The sequence below is a fragment of the Onychomys torridus genome, chromosome 2 (genome assembly GCF_903995425.1).
Source record: "Onychomys torridus chromosome 2, mOncTor1.1, whole genome shotgun sequence".
NCBI classification, from domain to species: Eukaryota; Metazoa; Chordata; class Mammalia; order Rodentia; family Cricetidae; genus Onychomys; species Onychomys torridus.
Genome location: NC_050444.1, coordinates 14,231,352 through 14,248,039, shown reverse-complemented (window position 1 = coordinate 14,248,039; position 16,688 = coordinate 14,231,352). Strand labels below are relative to the sequence as shown.

At 39.3% G+C, this 16,688-nt stretch overlaps 1 protein-coding gene across 3 annotated transcripts in view; it reads left to right on the top strand.

Moving 5' to 3' along the window:
• The window catches only part of Tmem67 (transmembrane protein 67), a 40,667-nt gene extending 31,751 nt beyond the window's left edge, over positions 1-8,916 (top strand). For 2 of the 3 annotated variants that reach the window (XM_036178046.1, XM_036178044.1), the window contains 8 exons: positions 1,179-1,259; positions 1,762-1,878; positions 2,429-2,545; positions 2,650-2,754; positions 3,323-3,425; positions 6,246-6,388; positions 7,235-7,594; positions 8,452-8,631. In XM_036178046.1, the coding sequence (XP_036033939.1) occupies positions 1,179-1,259; positions 1,762-1,878; positions 2,429-2,545; positions 2,650-2,754; positions 3,323-3,425; positions 6,246-6,388; positions 7,235-7,315 (747 nt within the window). In that variant the 3' untranslated portion in view covers positions 7,316-7,594; positions 8,452-8,631. Of the gene's footprint in view, positions 1-1,178; positions 1,260-1,761; positions 1,879-2,428; positions 2,546-2,649; positions 2,755-3,322; positions 3,426-6,245; positions 6,389-7,234; positions 7,595-8,451; positions 8,632-8,654 lie in introns of those variants that run through there. The other variant, XM_036178045.1, reaches the window with a different exon arrangement.
• The last annotated feature ends 7,772 nt before the right edge of the window (positions 8,917-16,688 follow it).

Here is a 16,688-nt window from a genome sequence, read left to right as displayed (position 1 = left end):
GCTTCACACGTGCATCCAACCTCTCTGCACTGCCTCAGGTGGCGGCTTTAGTGTCCATTCCTTCCATGCGTCTAACCGACTGTTGGTCTTTTCACGATCTTTAAAAGAGCGTGTGTTGGTGTTGGTGTTGTTGTCCTTACGTTTTGTTGTTGTTTGGCTTGGTTTGAGGACATACTATAGGTCAGTTGCGGTAGAGTCTAATCCATTCTCAGACTTAAGCATGTTCTACATAATGGACAAACTCAAGGAGTACTCTAACAAGAGCTAACTAGGGAGTGTGACGAGTGCTGTGAAGATATCTGACAGGGGTGTGAGATGTCAACAAAGAAGAGTGGAGGTTAGCATAGGGGAGCAGTGGGGGCAGCTCTAAATAGGGTGGTTAGGAAACATGTTTATCTGAAACATGTCTAGAAAGGTCTGTAATTGAAATTTTTAAATGATAAAATTCCCTTACCTCGTATTGCTATTAAATCTATATAATTAGACACTTAAGAAGCATTTCATTTGAAAGTTAACACATTATGAGTAGTTAAAATTTAATGCTAAATATATGTTTTTATATGCTATTCTGTTCAAGATGACTATCTTGGCAACCAATACACTGATTTATGTGAGTGGGTGGTATACATACTTGGTGGTGTACATGTAGATGTGTGTGTGTACATGTGTAAGCCAGAGATCAGCATCCAGTGCCTCCTTCAGTCACTCCACTAGACTCTGAGGGTCTCTTAGTGAGTCAGGGATCCACTGTCTCCCCCGCTTTGTGCTGAAGTTACTGCCTCCATACCAGGCTTTTGATGCGGCTGCTGGGGATCCAAACTCAGGTCCTCACGCATGTGCAGCAAGCACTTTATATACTGAGCCCTCTTCCCAGCACTAACATATACTGAATTTGTAAGACTCTCTTCCAACCTTTGTCTTTCCTTGTTTAGTTAGCACAAGTAGGTTTTTTAAATTCCAAATGGACTCACTCAGTAATTCTTCACACAATTCTAAATCTCCCTCCTTTTGAGGATAGAATCAGAACTGACAAGTGGGATTTTATCCCATGGGAACCTTTAGAGACCGCTGTGTTCTTGGTTGGAACTTCCTTTTTTTCTGAAAATACTGCACTGTGGTTATTAAGGAAGATGGCTGCCCTGACAGCAAGTTCTCATGACCCTGACTTACTGTTTCAGGTTGTTTTCTTTGCTGCCTTTTATGAGAGATTCATAGAAGACAAAATCCGGCAGTTCGTTGATCTGTGCTCCATGAGTAATGTAAGTACTTTCTGACCCCATCTGCTACTGTTATTGGCCCACTTTGAAAAGACACAGGTATGTTTAGAGAGGCATTACAAATGTATCCATATGTTTCACGAAGCCATTCTGTTGCAGTTCAACAAGTTGTGGTGATTGGATTATTAATATGAAGAATATGATTGTTAATATGAAGAATAGATATAATGTTCCACAAGTTAATACTCTTGCCTTAACTTTTTTCTTCTTTATCCACAGTTCTTAATTATGAATAATTAATAATTCATTCACCCTCAGCCCCTAGAATTTGTATCATACATCAGAATGTCTTCCTTTCTTAGAAAACAGCTCCAATCTTCTTTCCTTTACCTATATTACCCTCAATACCTTGGTTTTCTTCTCATGTACCTCCTAAAAATTCAGTGCTTATCATTTTGGGGAGAGGGAACGATTTTAACAAAAACCGACTTTTGTAGTTTTATGGCTGAGCCTCTGATGGCTTTCCTTTCTCCTCTTTCTGTAGGTGTCTGTGTTCCTACTATCCCACAGATGTTTCGGGTATTACATTCACGGGAGGTCAGTCCATGGACATGCAGACACTAACATGGAAGAAATGAATATGAATCTCAAGAGAGAAGCGGTAGGAGTGTATTCTACATCTTCTTTATTTTAAAGTTGGAAACCTAGTGTTCACAGGCGACTTTTAAAAATTGCAGGGGCACCAGCTTATGACCCTGAATAATAATAGAGCCTGGTTTTGTCCTTTAGTTTCCGTGTGAACTACATCTGAGTAATCAAATGAAGCAGGAAAGTTCTTCCTCAGCAGGGGAAGAAAAGGGACATTTCAACTAGGAAACCACCATTTTACAGTGACTAATAGTAAATGAGTGTGTGCTGCGGTCATCAGTAGAGGTTAGAACAAGTGAATGTCAGTGGGGAACTGGTACTGAAGGGTTAATTAGCTGATTATAGGAGACAACATGGAGACCTACAGGGAAGCTGGAGTGAGAAGGACGTGGAACATGAGTAACATTAGAATCTTTGTCTCATGTAGTTTATCAGCAAAATCTCACTAGGTTAATCAATCCTATAATATGATACTAACTGAAGAAAAATTGTACACTTCTCTTTTTAAGAAAGGCCTTTTGCAATCATTTCTATCTTAATTTAAATCCTTTAAAATTTTTCAGGAAAATTTGTGCAGCCAAAGAGGTTTGGTACCCAACACAGATGGGCAGACTTTTCAGATTGCAGTTTCTGATCAGATGAGACAACACTATGACAGAATTCATGAAACACTAACAAGGGTTTGTATAAAGGATCGCTCACATGTATTTTGCCATACTTAAGGTCATTTAACTTCCAAAGCACAAGGTGTGTTATATTTATACATTCCTTTTTTTCATATTAGAGAAATGGCCCTGCCAGACTACTGAGTTCATCAGCAAGTACCTTTGAACAAAGTATAAAAGCGTACCATGCAATGAACAAGTTCCTTGGCTCTTTCATTGATCATGTATGTATGCTGATATCTGTATGCAAGCAAGGGTCGTCCACTGCTTTTGAAAAGTTAAATGGGAATTCAGTTATATTTTCAATCAACCATGCCAGGGAACCTCTTGTTTTTGTTTTCTGTCTCATTTAATACTTACAAATAATATTTTTTAAAAAACATTTATAGTCATTAACAATTTATGGTTTAGAGATAAAGTTAGATTATATAAAAGAAAGATGTGAATTTAATGTGTGCATTAGCAAATGATGAGTCTCTTAAATAGTCTATACTAGAATTTTATATCACCAAAATGTTATTTATTGCTCATTCAAATCCTTATGCTATGATTGTATTCTTAAAAGCATCTTATAAATCAATTTTCAGTCTATCTAGCCTTAAATATATTCACAGAATTTAAGATTTAAAATTTTTCTAAAATTAGTTTTATTATAAATACTAGTGTGATTCATTCTACATAAGTTTTTCTTTGTGTATTATTCATTCCTTATTTTTTTCTACTTCTTATTTCACATTCATTGGAAAACATTTATTTCATACAGTTTCTTACATGACTGTCTTCTCCGACTAGGTCCATAAGGAAATGGATTACTTTATAAAAGATAAGCTCCTTCTTGAGAGGGTCCTAGGAATGGAGTTCATGGAGCCCATGGAGAAGAGCATCTTCTACAACGGTGACCCCTCATGTCCTGATGACCTTGAGTCCTCTTGTCAAGTGGGGGGGGGGGGCTTGAAGTCGTTTTTTTCATTGATTTTTATAAATTTATATAAAAACAATGAAAACTTCATTCACTCAACCTCATGGAACTGTAGTCATTTCTGTGTTCCATTTTATTCTGAAATATAACAAAAACAAAATAGAAAAGACTAAATGAAAGCAAAAAGGCCAAATTTCAGAATTAACCATATCACAAATAGATAGTAAGAGAAATACATTAAATCCAGACTTTATTGGAATATTCATTTAATGTTGGACTTATAAAATGTCTAAAGAGTACTGTGTGGTTTATCTTCCATATCTAACTCATTTTTAGCTAAAGTCTTAAAAATTACTTATATTGATATATGAATCATTTTAAATTTTTTTTATACTGTAAACTTTCATGTTGATAGATATTTTGCCTGAATGTATGTCTGTGTTCCATATATGTGTTTGACACCTACCAAGGCCAGACGAGGGTGTTGATCCTCTAGTATTGGAGTTACAGGAAATTGTGAGCCAGCCTGTGGGTGCTGGGAAGGTCTTAACAGCCAGTGCTGAGCCACCTCTGCAGCCTCATTTAAAAAAAAAAACAAAACAAAACAAAAAGCAAAAAAAACCCTTTTTTTAGAGAATTTGTTTTGTGGGTTTCCCTTTATCTTATAGACTAGTCGTTAAAAATAAATTCTTAATTTATACCACCAGCTATATGTAAATTGATTTATGGAAGTGTGAAATACTAAAATTACTTTATAAATGTGTCATTCCATTATTCTTAACCTGTATTTTTAAAAGTTTATAATATAAGGTAATAGGGTTTGTCTACTATGAGCGTGCATTACCAGCATTTTATTTTGGTGAGGACACATTATGAAAGCAGTTTCGAAGCCCCTGCCTACGAGCCTGGCTACTGAAGTGTGTAAAGTGGTCCAGAATGGTGGCATGGTGCAGGCTGCATTAAAGAAGTGAGCCAGTTGTTAATACAGCTTTGGAGTCTTCTGACCTTAGGTTTAAAACCTGACTCAACACTCATTAGCTTTGTGGACTTCAAAATGTTGCTTAACATATCTGAACTTTTAAAGTTCCCTTCTCTCTAAAGTTAGTATGACCTTCTAAAGGTTTTATGTAATAATAATGTGCAAAAAAACTAAAGCAGAGCCTGTTATGGGTGTCTGTCAGGAGAGGGGTGTAGGGTGGATGTCAGGAGAGGGGTGTAGGGTGTCTGTCAGGAGAGGGGTGTTGGGTGTCAGGAGAGGGGTGTAGGGTATCTGTCAGGAGAGGGGTGTCTGTCAGGAGAGGGGTGTAGGGTGTCTGTCAGGAGAGGGTGTTAAGGTAGTTGCTGAAGGAGGATGCTCTAAAAGCACAATTGACAGTTGTTTTCTTATGTTCTTCCTGCCCCTCTCTTCCCCATTTCTCTTCCTTCTCTTCCTACCCTCCATTTCTCTGTCTCAGTCTTCATCAGGAGAGGGTGATAAGTTTCAGGCAGTAGGATGGATACAAGGAAGAAAGGGGTTCACCAGAGATGTTAAGAGAAGAAGGCAATAGGAAAGGAAAACTAGACAAAGCTGGGCATGTATGCCCCTTCAATTCTGTCTACTCAGGAGGCTGAGATAAGACCTCAGGCTTTTAGGTCAGCCTGAGCTATGTTGAAATCTCATCTATAAAGGAGAGATGGGTGTGTGTGCATGAATTTGGACCACCATAACCATTAAAAGCTGGACCATGACCACATGCCTGTCTGTAACCTCACTTCCCCAGCAAGGGTGATGGGGCATAAGGAAATGGGGCTTACCAGCTGCCAGCCTAGCTCCAACTTCAATGAGGGACCCTGTCCCAGAGGTTTAAGACAGAGACACTTGATGCCTTCCTTTAGCATCCACATGCATCATATGTATGTATAGACATGTGTACTCCCACACACCTGTGCATACACCACATACACCCTCTAGCATCAACAGCCATCATATGCATGCACAGACATGTATACTCCCACACACGTGCATACACCACACACACACATGCACACACACACACACACTACCACTGTCATTACCACTGCCACCCACAACAAATTAAAAAGAAGAGAGGAAAGGAAGACAAAAAATTATCTAGATTTCTAGCTGGGATTCCAACCTAGTGAATGATAGCGATGCCCTTCCCTAATCAGGGGATCAGAAGGTTTGAGGAAAGAGAATGAGACTGTCGTATCTGAAGGTAACTTGGGATGTGTAGGAAGAGGTGACCATTAAGGAAACATTAGGGAGCCGCCCTTGGAAGGAAGAGAAGGTGCATAATTAACTAGGGGCCATCCTGTGTGTCATTGCTAGAAGAGATGGCGGTCACCATTTTGCTTATATGTAATTGCATGCCTATACATACATAGAGAAGTGCATATGTTTTAAGGGTTGCTGACAGTCCGAGGAATTTTCACAAACTGATTCATCCTTGTTCCTAGCACCAATCATGGTGGAATGGTACCAGTACCTGATGTCACCACCTTGTATAAAACAGACTCCTTGCTGGACTTCTATGGCAGTGTTGGGGGTTCTCTGAACCCCTAAAAACTGTTTATAGCCTTTGTGTATGTCTACTTGATTTTTGTTTGTCTTTCATGGTCAAAGTGTCTCTTGCACTCATCAGGTCTTTAAAAGGGTGTTCACATCCCACAAAGGACAGAATTGTGTGTTGAGTGCAGAGAGGACAAACTATAGGAAACAGACAGAAATTCTCGAACACCTGTGCTATGCATTGCTGGGTTTTAACTTTGATTCTTTATCTTACACATGTTTTGTAGATGAAGGCCATTCTTTCAGCAGTGTGCTATATTATGGAAATGAGGCCACACTCCTAATCTTTGATCTACTGTTCTTCTGTGTTGTGGACTTGGCTTGCCAGAATTTTGTTTTAGCATCCTTCCTCACATACCTGCAACAAGAGGTAAATCTAAAGACATAGTCTGGGTTTCGTCTAAAGCAGAAGTGCCAGAAGTGTGGGTATTTATTTTCTTAACAGAGTATGTGAACATCCACCTACAGCAGGGTTTGGGGAGTGTTTAGAATATGATTAACCTTACCAAAGAAAGGAAGAACCATTCGGCAGATCACACTCTGTGCTCTTTCCCTGGGACAGTAAAATGCTAGGGTCCAGTGGAGGGCACACGTTCCCTGAGCAACCAGGAAGATACTTAACTACCAGTATCCCACATACGAAAAGGAAGCACTCATTTTTATAAGAGTCCCACTCAAACAAAAAAAGCAAGCCCTGGAGATGCCATTCAGGGCTGTACACCAGACTCACACAGCCTCACCTGTGTGCCTAGTGAATAACTGAGTGGTAAAGCCTCTGGAATGGAAAGTGCAAGAAATGGCAGCTGTTCTTGAAATGCCATTATTAATAGCACCCAAACACCCTCCTGCATGAAGGAAGAAGGCATGAGTTAGGACAAGATTTATTATCCCTGGATAGAGATCTAGAATCAGAGGCAAATTCTGTCCCTACCAAAGAGATGCTTTTGCTGTTTCTATAGTTTCCTGTCATTGTAGGCAGCTAAAAAATTTCCTTAAGTATTTAAAAGTATATTCTTGTGTGCATGAGATGTATATATTAATTCAAAAAAGTATTTCCTAGTATCTTATAGTTTTAAAATAATTGTATCAAGTAATTAAAATATCTCATTCATGATAAGAAATGGTTGGGAAAATTAACTAATTTAGCTATTTTAATTGGTTTGCATATTTAATTTTTATGAATATTTAATTTCCTTCTTGACTTTTATTTTTCCAGATTTTTCGATTTATCCGCAATACAGTAGGACAAAAGAATTTGGCAACCAAAACACTAGTGGATGAAAGATTTCTGATCTAACCTGTGACTACAGAACTTAAGGACTCAGTATAATTGCGGCACAAGCTATATTTTTTAAAACTTGTAGTACATATTATTCTTTCTTTTTTTAATCTATAGAAAAATTTATTTTTATAACTTGTAAAATATGAGATATAGTAAAGGGGACTATTTCCCCATTATGTGTTGTATTTAATTTACTAGGTAATACATTAACACTGACAATAAGATTTTTAAAAAAAGAAAAAGGAAAAAGAAAAAAAGAATTCCAGTGCTACTTCCCATGGTCAGGTCTTAATGGTAAGTAAGCTAGTCTCCGTGACTGTCACCATTTTAGAATTGATCAGCCCACAGGTTCTCATAGTTACAAATCTGTTTGATTATAGGTTCAAAGCGAGTGTTCAGTATTTGCATGTTTTATTTATGTTTATAGTTAAATAAATATTTAAGGATATTTTCAAATGTACTTAAAATTTTTTGTTTGTATTATTGCTGATTCAGCATGCTTCCTTCTACTTACTCACCTTGTTTGTCAGTGGGCAAGCCCCTCTTAGACAAAGTATGATATGGTACAAATCCAGTCCTTTATAGACCTGGTCTCTCATGTCATTTACATTTATTAAGCTGGGTGATTTTTTCCCAACATAGAGTTTTTCACACATTTTAATACTTTAAGAACACTTTTCTAAAGTGTTGCTTTTCAATTATAAGTAAATATTATAAATAACAGACTATAAATATATCATGTTATATTGACCAATTTATTGAAAGCAAATTTAGGTTTCATAAGTCAATAGCTTATTTTTTTTTAATTTTTGTTTTGTTTTGGTTTTTTGTTTTTTGTTTTTGGGGACATGGTTTCTCTTTGTAGCCCTGGCTGTCCTGGAACTGCCTGGCCTAGTAGCTTATTTTTTTTATAAGAAATGTTGGGTTCAAAGTACAGTTAAAATAGCCAGGCAGTGGTGGCACACACCTTTAACCCCAGCACTCTAGAGGCAGAGGCAGGAGGATCTCTGAGTTTGAGGCCAGCCTGGTCTACAGAGCAAGTTCCAGAACAGCCAGGGGTACACAGAGAAACTCTGTCTCAGAAAAAAAAAAATACAATTAAAGTAAATTCTAAACCATATAGTTAATCATTTTCTGTTTTTCTCCTCAAGATACTCTTCACTAATTCTCTCTGTGGCACACCATATACTTGGAGGGCCCTGGTACTCCAAAGCCAACATTCCTGACTGCTTTCTACAATGATGCTATGTAACCACTTAAATACAGTGCTGTGTACATACTGTATTTATTTGTGAATTGAAAAATATGTAATAAAATATTTTACATTTCTATTTCTTTTTTGTTTTGTATATAGCAGAAGACCTAGCATTCAGGAATGCAATATTTCAAGACAGGATGTCCAGCCACTGCCCAAGCTGGATCTTTCATTTTCCCTTCATTTTGTGGATGACTGAACAGAAAAAGGAAGAAGTAAAAAGTTCGGTCATTGGAACTGTAATTTCTGAAGGGCCACAGAAAAGGGATGTCTTTATAAAGCTACAGAGGTGAATAAATGAGGCAGCATAGAGTTTTAAAAATCATCTGCTCAGGGGGCTGGAGAGATGGCTCAGAGGTTAAGAGCACCGACTGCTCTTCCACAGGTCCTGAGTTCAATTCCCAGCAACCACACGGTGGCTCACAGCCATCTGTAATGAGATCTGGTGGTTCTCTTCTGACCTGCAGTCATATATGCTGTATACATAATAAATAAATAAATCTTTAAAAAAAATCACCTGCTCAGAAGAATTTCAGCCTTCATTCCACAGTATATAGTTATTTCTAAGATGAGTGCTGTAAATAAATTTCCAAACACAGAATCTGTTTCTGCACTTGGCTGAGACTGAAAGGGAAAGTACTTTAAAATCCACTCTGCATTAGTTTTGTGTGTTACTCAATGTCTTGGTTAGATCCTGTGGTCCTGTTTACCCAGCGTGCCAGCCAGTGGTCTTGGTACCCCACCTGAAGTCTCTGCTCATCTTCTCCCTTGGTCGTTTCCTTTTGTTTATTTCTGTTGCACCTTTACCAGTTTCACACGGTCCCTGGAAACATTGGCTGTGTCTCCTGTGAACCAAGCCCTAGAGGGCTCCTTTAAGCTGCTGTGTGCTTGGTGTCCTTCTCAGAAGCAGGCAATCCCTAAAATACGTGGGTAAACAAGCTGTGCTGTTGGAGGAAGCTACGCTGGGGACCTGAATGGGAGCACATTTACGATGACTTTTAACTGAAGTGCTTTCAAGCAGGAAGCTTATGTCTTTTTCCTGTATGTAAATATTGACTAGTATCATCTGAGGGGAAGTAAATCTAAGTCACAGAGCAGTAAGCCAAATGTCTTAATGAAGATGTGCCAGATTTATCAGAAGCAGCTGTGAATTCACAGGAGAGGTTTTCCCTCACCAGGAAAGATACTACATCTTTTCCAGAAATAGTATCCTTTCCTCACCATGTGGGGTGTCCCAAAGATTAGTATATTAAGATGCTGCTTTGTATTAAGGTCTGCTTACAACAGGAGTCTGGAGTGGAACACTTGCCTGGTGTATTCGTCAGGGTTCTCTAGAGGAACAGGACTTTACAGAACAGTATGTATAGATTGAACATATAGAGAGGAGGGATATTAGAATGGTTTACAGGCAGTGGTCCAGCTAGTCCAACAATGGCTGTCCACCAAGAAATGGTTTGAGAACCCAGTAGTTGTCCATTACACATGTCTGGATGTCTTAGCTGCTCTTCAGTGAAGAATCAGGCTCTAATGCCATAAGGGAGTGGACTTGCTGTTGAGACTGAGAGCAAGAGCAGGCAGGCAAAGGGAAAGAGAGGGCTTCCTTGTTCCACCATGTCCTTTATATGGGCTGCCAGCCAAAGGTGTGGCCCAGGTCAAAGGTTCATCTTCCCATCCAAAGATCCACTTCACACTTCAAATGACTTAATGAAGAAAAAGCCCTCACAAGTATGCACAACCATTTAGGCTTCAGTAAATTCCATACATAGCCAAGTTGACGATCAAGAACAGCCATCACACCTAAAATACATGGCATCCTGGGTCTAACTTTAGCACTACACACAGAAGTAAGCAAAAAAGCTTCAAATAGTAGCCTATGAATGTTGAGGTTCCTAGATTTTAGCACTAAATTATTGTTATTATTAGCTTTAAAAATCTCTCAAAATATATGTTTTGTCTTGCTAGTGAATTAATTTCATGGTATTAAAACTCAGATTAATGGTCTCAATAACTGACTGATGCCTTCTTCAGCTATTCCAACCTCAGCACACGGCTCCAGTAGTGGTTACATAGCACAAGGTGAAGGATGGCAAGGAAGGAGCTGTCACCATCCAGTGCTGGAGATTTGGTTCATGATACAGAATAGAGAAAAGGAGGGGATGTGGGGATACTGCCTTTGGAATAGGGAGATTTCATTCATTCATTCATTCATTCATTCATTCAATCAATCAATCAATCAAACACTTCTCCCCACTCCCTAACCTTTCAAAAGGTCTTATCACTGATAGAGGAAAAGGGGGTATTAACCAGTAAGTACAGCTGTAGTCACAGAGATATAACTTAAGAAAATGTATTAATTGTGTCTCTGGGTAATCAGGGCTTCAGCCTAAGAAAAGACGTGTTTGATTGAGATAAACCAGAAGCCAAGGACATCCAAAACAAACTAGCATAGCAAGCACAAAGCAGTTTAGGGTGGCACAGGTAGTTTGGATAGAATACACATATTCTGTGCTTTTCTGTGTTATGCTATGATGTTTCAGCACCTTAGTCTTTCTTGCTGGGAGTTTCTGCTCCTCCTGGAGCCAGTTCTTAGAACTAGTGAGGTTAGGTAGAAGCATGCCTGGGGTACATTATACAGACTAATTCATCCTGAGCCACACCTCAAGAGGCAACTGTCCTCTGCCTTGATCATCCCAGGGCCAGGAAACAAAATGATCAGTCAGGTGACTTAGAACTCTGAAATTACTCAAACTATGCTTTCCTAAACCAATCGCCTTGCCTCGGATTGCCTTTTTCATGGAAATCCCAAATAAAAGTATGAATCCCCTCAACCCTGCCAGTGTCTCCTTCTGACTGGTACTTTCATGTAAACTAGCACTGTGCCTTCTGTTTCTAGAATCTGATAGTAGAATACTCATGTGTTACTGTATTAGTCAGGGTTTCTATTGCTGTGAAGAGACACCATGACCACAGCAACTCTTAGAAAGGAAGACATTTAATTCAGTGGCTTACAGTTTCAGAGGCCTAGTCCATTATCATCATGGTGGAACATGGCAGTGTGCATGCAGACATAGTGTATGGGCGCCCACAAAAGTTTTCTAGTGAGATCTGAGCTTGCTTTACACAGCAGGGCTGCATTAGGGGATGGCTTGACCACATGCATGGTCACCAGGTGTTTGGAATGGTCTACACTTGGCTGTCCTGGGGAAAGGTCTTTTGCTCCACCCCTTGGCATTCCTTTAAAAGCCCATTAGTAGAGACAGAAGGGCCTGGTGGGTTTTGATCCAGGCCCTCCCGAGGCTATCCTATGTTTCTAACTGTCTCTTCTATATTTCTATCTACACATTCCTCATTTCTCCCTGCTCAAGGGTATCCTGGGAGAAAAAGTGGGGACAGGCCTTACAATGGTGCTGGAGAAGGAGCTGGAAATCCTACATCTTGATCTGAAGGCAAGAGGAAGTAGACTATGCCACTGGCATAGCTTGAGCATAGGAGGTCTCAAAGCCCGCCCCCACAGTGACACAGCTCCTCCAACAAAGCCACACCTACTCCAACAAAGCCACACCTTCCAATAGTGCCATTCCCTAGGGCAACGGGGGCCAATTCATCCTACCATAGTTAATCTCATAGCAGTACCTGGCTGTCCATCACATAGGACAGTCTACTTGAGGTTTGGGAAGATGATGAAATTGAAAAGCATTGACACATCATTAAAAATCCCCACACCAAGCTGTATCACAACCACATGTAGAGTTTAGCCAAGCTCAGTTCCCTAGATGCTTCAGATATGTATATGTTGAAGCCTATGCATTGAAATTTTGGTTCTCAGGTAGTGATGTTAATGAGAGGTGACTGGATCATGCAAGTCTTAACTTCTCAATGACTTCATCCATTGATGAATTCATACAAAATGGGTTATCTGGTGGGTCTTTGGGGGTGTGCTTTTGAAGGGTCCTTAGCCTCTTCCTGTCTCAGCTTCTGGCTGCCATGAGGTAAACAGCTTTATGCCATTTCATGCCTCATTTCACAAGACCACCAGTGATTCCAGCCAACTGTGAAATAGCACCTCTGAAATTGAACTCAACCAATCTTTCCTCTAAGATTTCTCAGATATTTTTTCATGACAACTGGAACTAACTCACTTTTCCTACCTTCAAATAAATACAGTGAGCCCTCCAAATCTGAGATCCAAGGATTTAGCTATGTGTCAAAATATATTTTGTGTGTCCTAACTGAACACATACAAACTTTTTTCCTTTTCCTTATTTTCTAAACAATACAATCTAACAACTATTTATAAGACACTGACATTGTAGTAGGTATTATATGTAAGCTAATGCAGATTTGAAGTATATGGGAAGATATGAGTAGATTATATGCAAGTACTGTGTATAAGTGCATGGAAAAGTATTCACCCTCTTAGTGAGCTGAGAGTGCAGAATAAAGCCAGAAGGTACCACCAGGGTGCCACCAATATGACAATAGCTTTAGAAGTTTACCATGTGTTGTCAGGGCTGTGCAGAACAAATGAACTTTCATATTATTTTCACTACATAAAGTTATCTTAATCTGACCATTGTGAAACTTAAAGGCACTAAGACTTCCCCAGACACAACAGCAGGTGGCAGTAGAGAGCACAATCACAATGAGCTTTTCGGGGTTGGGCGGGGCTTTTCTTAAAAAAAAAAAAAAAAAATCCGTGAAGGGTGTGCTCACTGAACTAGAGTCTACAGACCCCCCCCCCCCCCCCACACACACACACCTTCCCGGCCCGCAGCTTCATCACCCTGCCATCTCCCCTCACTTCCGCTGGCTCTCTTCTTACTGCACTGGGGAGCCAGGCAGCTCAGCATGTTGTGTGTGCTCTTCTAACCCAGCTTTTGAACTGGACGGTACCATCGACATCGTCCACCTACGAGGAGGGCCACAGCACAAGCTTGACCTCAGAACGCAGAAAAGCACATTACCTGATGAGTACGGAATCTCTTTAGCTCATTTTAATGAAATACCAATTAGCATTTAAAATATTTTTAGCCGGGTGGTGGTGGTGCATGTCTTTAATCCCAGCACTCGGGAGGCAGAGCCAGGCGGATCTCTGTGAGTTCGAGGCCAGCCTGGTCTACAGAGCAAGGTGCAGGACAGGCACTAAAACTACACAAAGAAGCCCTGTCTCGAAAAAAACCAAAAAGAAAAACATTTTTTTTTAATTAGGCTATTATCTTGAATATTGAGTATTATATTGAGTCATGCCCCTTCTACAATGCAATCTGTCTTACTTTAATTATTTGTTTTACATCAATATTGCAACTAGAAACATTTACAAGGAAATATAGTTCTAAAGACCATGATCCTCACATCGAAACCTCCATATTAAGAGAAACTATTATACATTTTACCTGTGTGAAAATATTCATGCATATGGATGTACCCTCCCCCATTTTTGTTAGGAAATATTTGTACTTTCCAGTACAGATGTGCTATTACTTTCCTAGTTTGTGTCTCTTCTGGTCATTCCTATTTCACAGAAAAAAAGAAATTAATCACGTAAAATTTGATTGGATGGGAAGAGCTACGACCAGTCCATTACCAGGCCTCGTTTCCACCATCAGGAGCCCCTAATTTGAAGCTAGTTTTTTGTGTGTGTGCGTTTGTTTTGTTTTTCCTTTGGGGAGACGGTGGCATTTATCCATAATTACCTGAACTATTTGCAACTGTAGCTTACTGGAGCAACTTGCGAGCAAATAACTTGCACGTCTTCCAGTTATGAATCTTTCTGTTTGTTTTCACAAATGGCATGGCAAATATAAACAAGACTTTTCACCAAATACTAAGAACACACTCCTCAACTGTTTTGGACCTTGGGTACAATTTGCTGCTGCTGTCCTGGTAAAGACTTCACTGAGGGAGGAGCCGGGTCACCTTCGTTCAGTGTCTCCTTTTTATTGTCTGGAAGGTACTACAGACACTGCGGAAACATTTGAAAGAAAGAACTGAACAGAGATTTTGATTGGGTCATCTGTTGTGATGACCCCCACCCCCACCCTTGCTGGCGGCTTCTCCAGAAGTTAATTTACAAACGTGTACGCTGTGTTGTGAGTGACAGTTACTGTGCTGCGTATGTGTTAAGGAGACAGTGGGGAAGGGAAGACAGAGGGACAAGCGTCTATAGTCAGTCCAGTGCTCATTTTGTTAATTCTGTAATGTTAGCAGGATTTTGTGCCTCACAGAAGAACAGACGTATCCCTCAGTGCTGGACATCAGAAGTCCACTTCTCTGGACTCAGGCTGTCATCCAGGGTGCCTGTCTTCCATGATTCCATTTCTTGCCTTCACCAGCTTCTAGAGGATGCTTACATCCCATGTCTCTGCCCCTTCCTCATCTGAAGCCAGGCACAGAGCTCCCTCAGATCTCTCTCCTCACCCTCTTGCCTCTCTCTTTGGTTATAAGCATTTCTGAGGCTCTATCTCACCCACTGGATATTTTCAGGAAATTTCCCCTCCTCAACATTCTTAATCACATTTGCAAAGTCACTTTTGGAACATATTCACTGGTTCTGCGTGCAAGTTTTAGTTTGTTTTTGTTTTGTTTTGTTTTGTTTTGTTTTTTGTCTTTTTTTTTTTTAAGAGAAGATATTCTCTCTACCAGTAGTGAAATCTATCTATGAAGTACAAGGATAAAAATATGAAATTAGAATTCCTGAATTGTTTGTGTGGTCTAGGAATGGGTATGAAAGAGCTACTTCAATTAATAAAAAAGATGAGCAGATGGATTCTGGGATATAAATAAGGTTGAAGGTTTCAATATAGTAGGAAGAATGCATGAGAAGGCATGCAGAGGCTTGGATGGACCATTTGACATGGAGTGACATTAGAGGAAGGATTTTCTCAGAATCAAGCAGAAAATTCAAAACAAGGGAAAAAAGAAACCTAAGTGTTTTATCCACCTAATCTGTGCCTTTGGCCTCCCACATTGCAAGAGACAAAGTGAGCCTTTGTTTTGGATTGGATTTTGTAGCTAGTTAAATGTGGATCCATGCACTGAGTAGTGTAGCAAGAATCTTAATAATAAAATCAAACCTGGAGCTGGTATTTTGGGTGAATGCTGGAAGATCAGAGAAGCAGAACAAGCCACAGCCACCTCACCTCGCCAATTCCTCAGCTGATCCTGTTTCCTCAGACTGGAAGCCTCTGAGTCCTCATCCAAATGGATCTCAGCTGAACTGTTGCTCAAAAGCCTAAAAGCTTAACCCACCTAGTTCCTGGTTTTCAAGCCTTGTATATCTTTCTGCTTTCTGCCCTCACTTCTTGGGATTAAAGGCTTGAGTCACCATGCCTGGCTGTTTCCAGTGTGGCTTTAAACTCACAGAAATCCAGGTGGATCTCTGCCTCCAGAAGGCTAAGATTAAAGGTGTGTGTGTGCCACCATTTTCTGGCCTCTATGTCTGTCTAGTGGCTGTTCTGTTCTCTGACCCCAGATAAGTTTATTAGGGTAAACAATATTTTGGGGAACACAATATCACCACATTTCTCTATTTTGTCTAAAATTTAAAAAAGTTTTTAACTAATACAAGAAACACTATATCCAATAAGTACAATTACTATATACAATATATACAAGCAATAAATACTTAAACAATGTCTAGTCCATTTGCATTTGACAAATTCAGACAAAAAGTCCATTTTATATATTAACAATGTCCAGTCCAGTAACACTTGATAAACTCAGACAAAAAATGTTCATTACTTATCCTATGTAAAACAAGTAGTTCCTTTTTAAAAGTAGATTCAAAATCTCCCTTTTTATTTTATCATATCCATAGTCTCTCTGTTTTTCATAATAGATGCAATAATCTACCTTCTGTCATTTTTATATCTTCCCCTTTTTCTTTTTAGAGTAGATTCAATGATCTACCCATTTATCCTATTATTTCTTTATCTTTTTTCTCAGAGTAGATTTAATGATCTACCTCATATCTATATTCTCTTTTTTCTTTTTCTTTTTTTTTAAACAAAAACTCTGAATCTAATCTTCTTGTTCAGCTTTTTTCCTGATCATTAACAATTAACAACTTGTAACCAAGCATCATAAACAACGATAATATCCATAACTCATTAAACAACCAAAAAACCATCCACC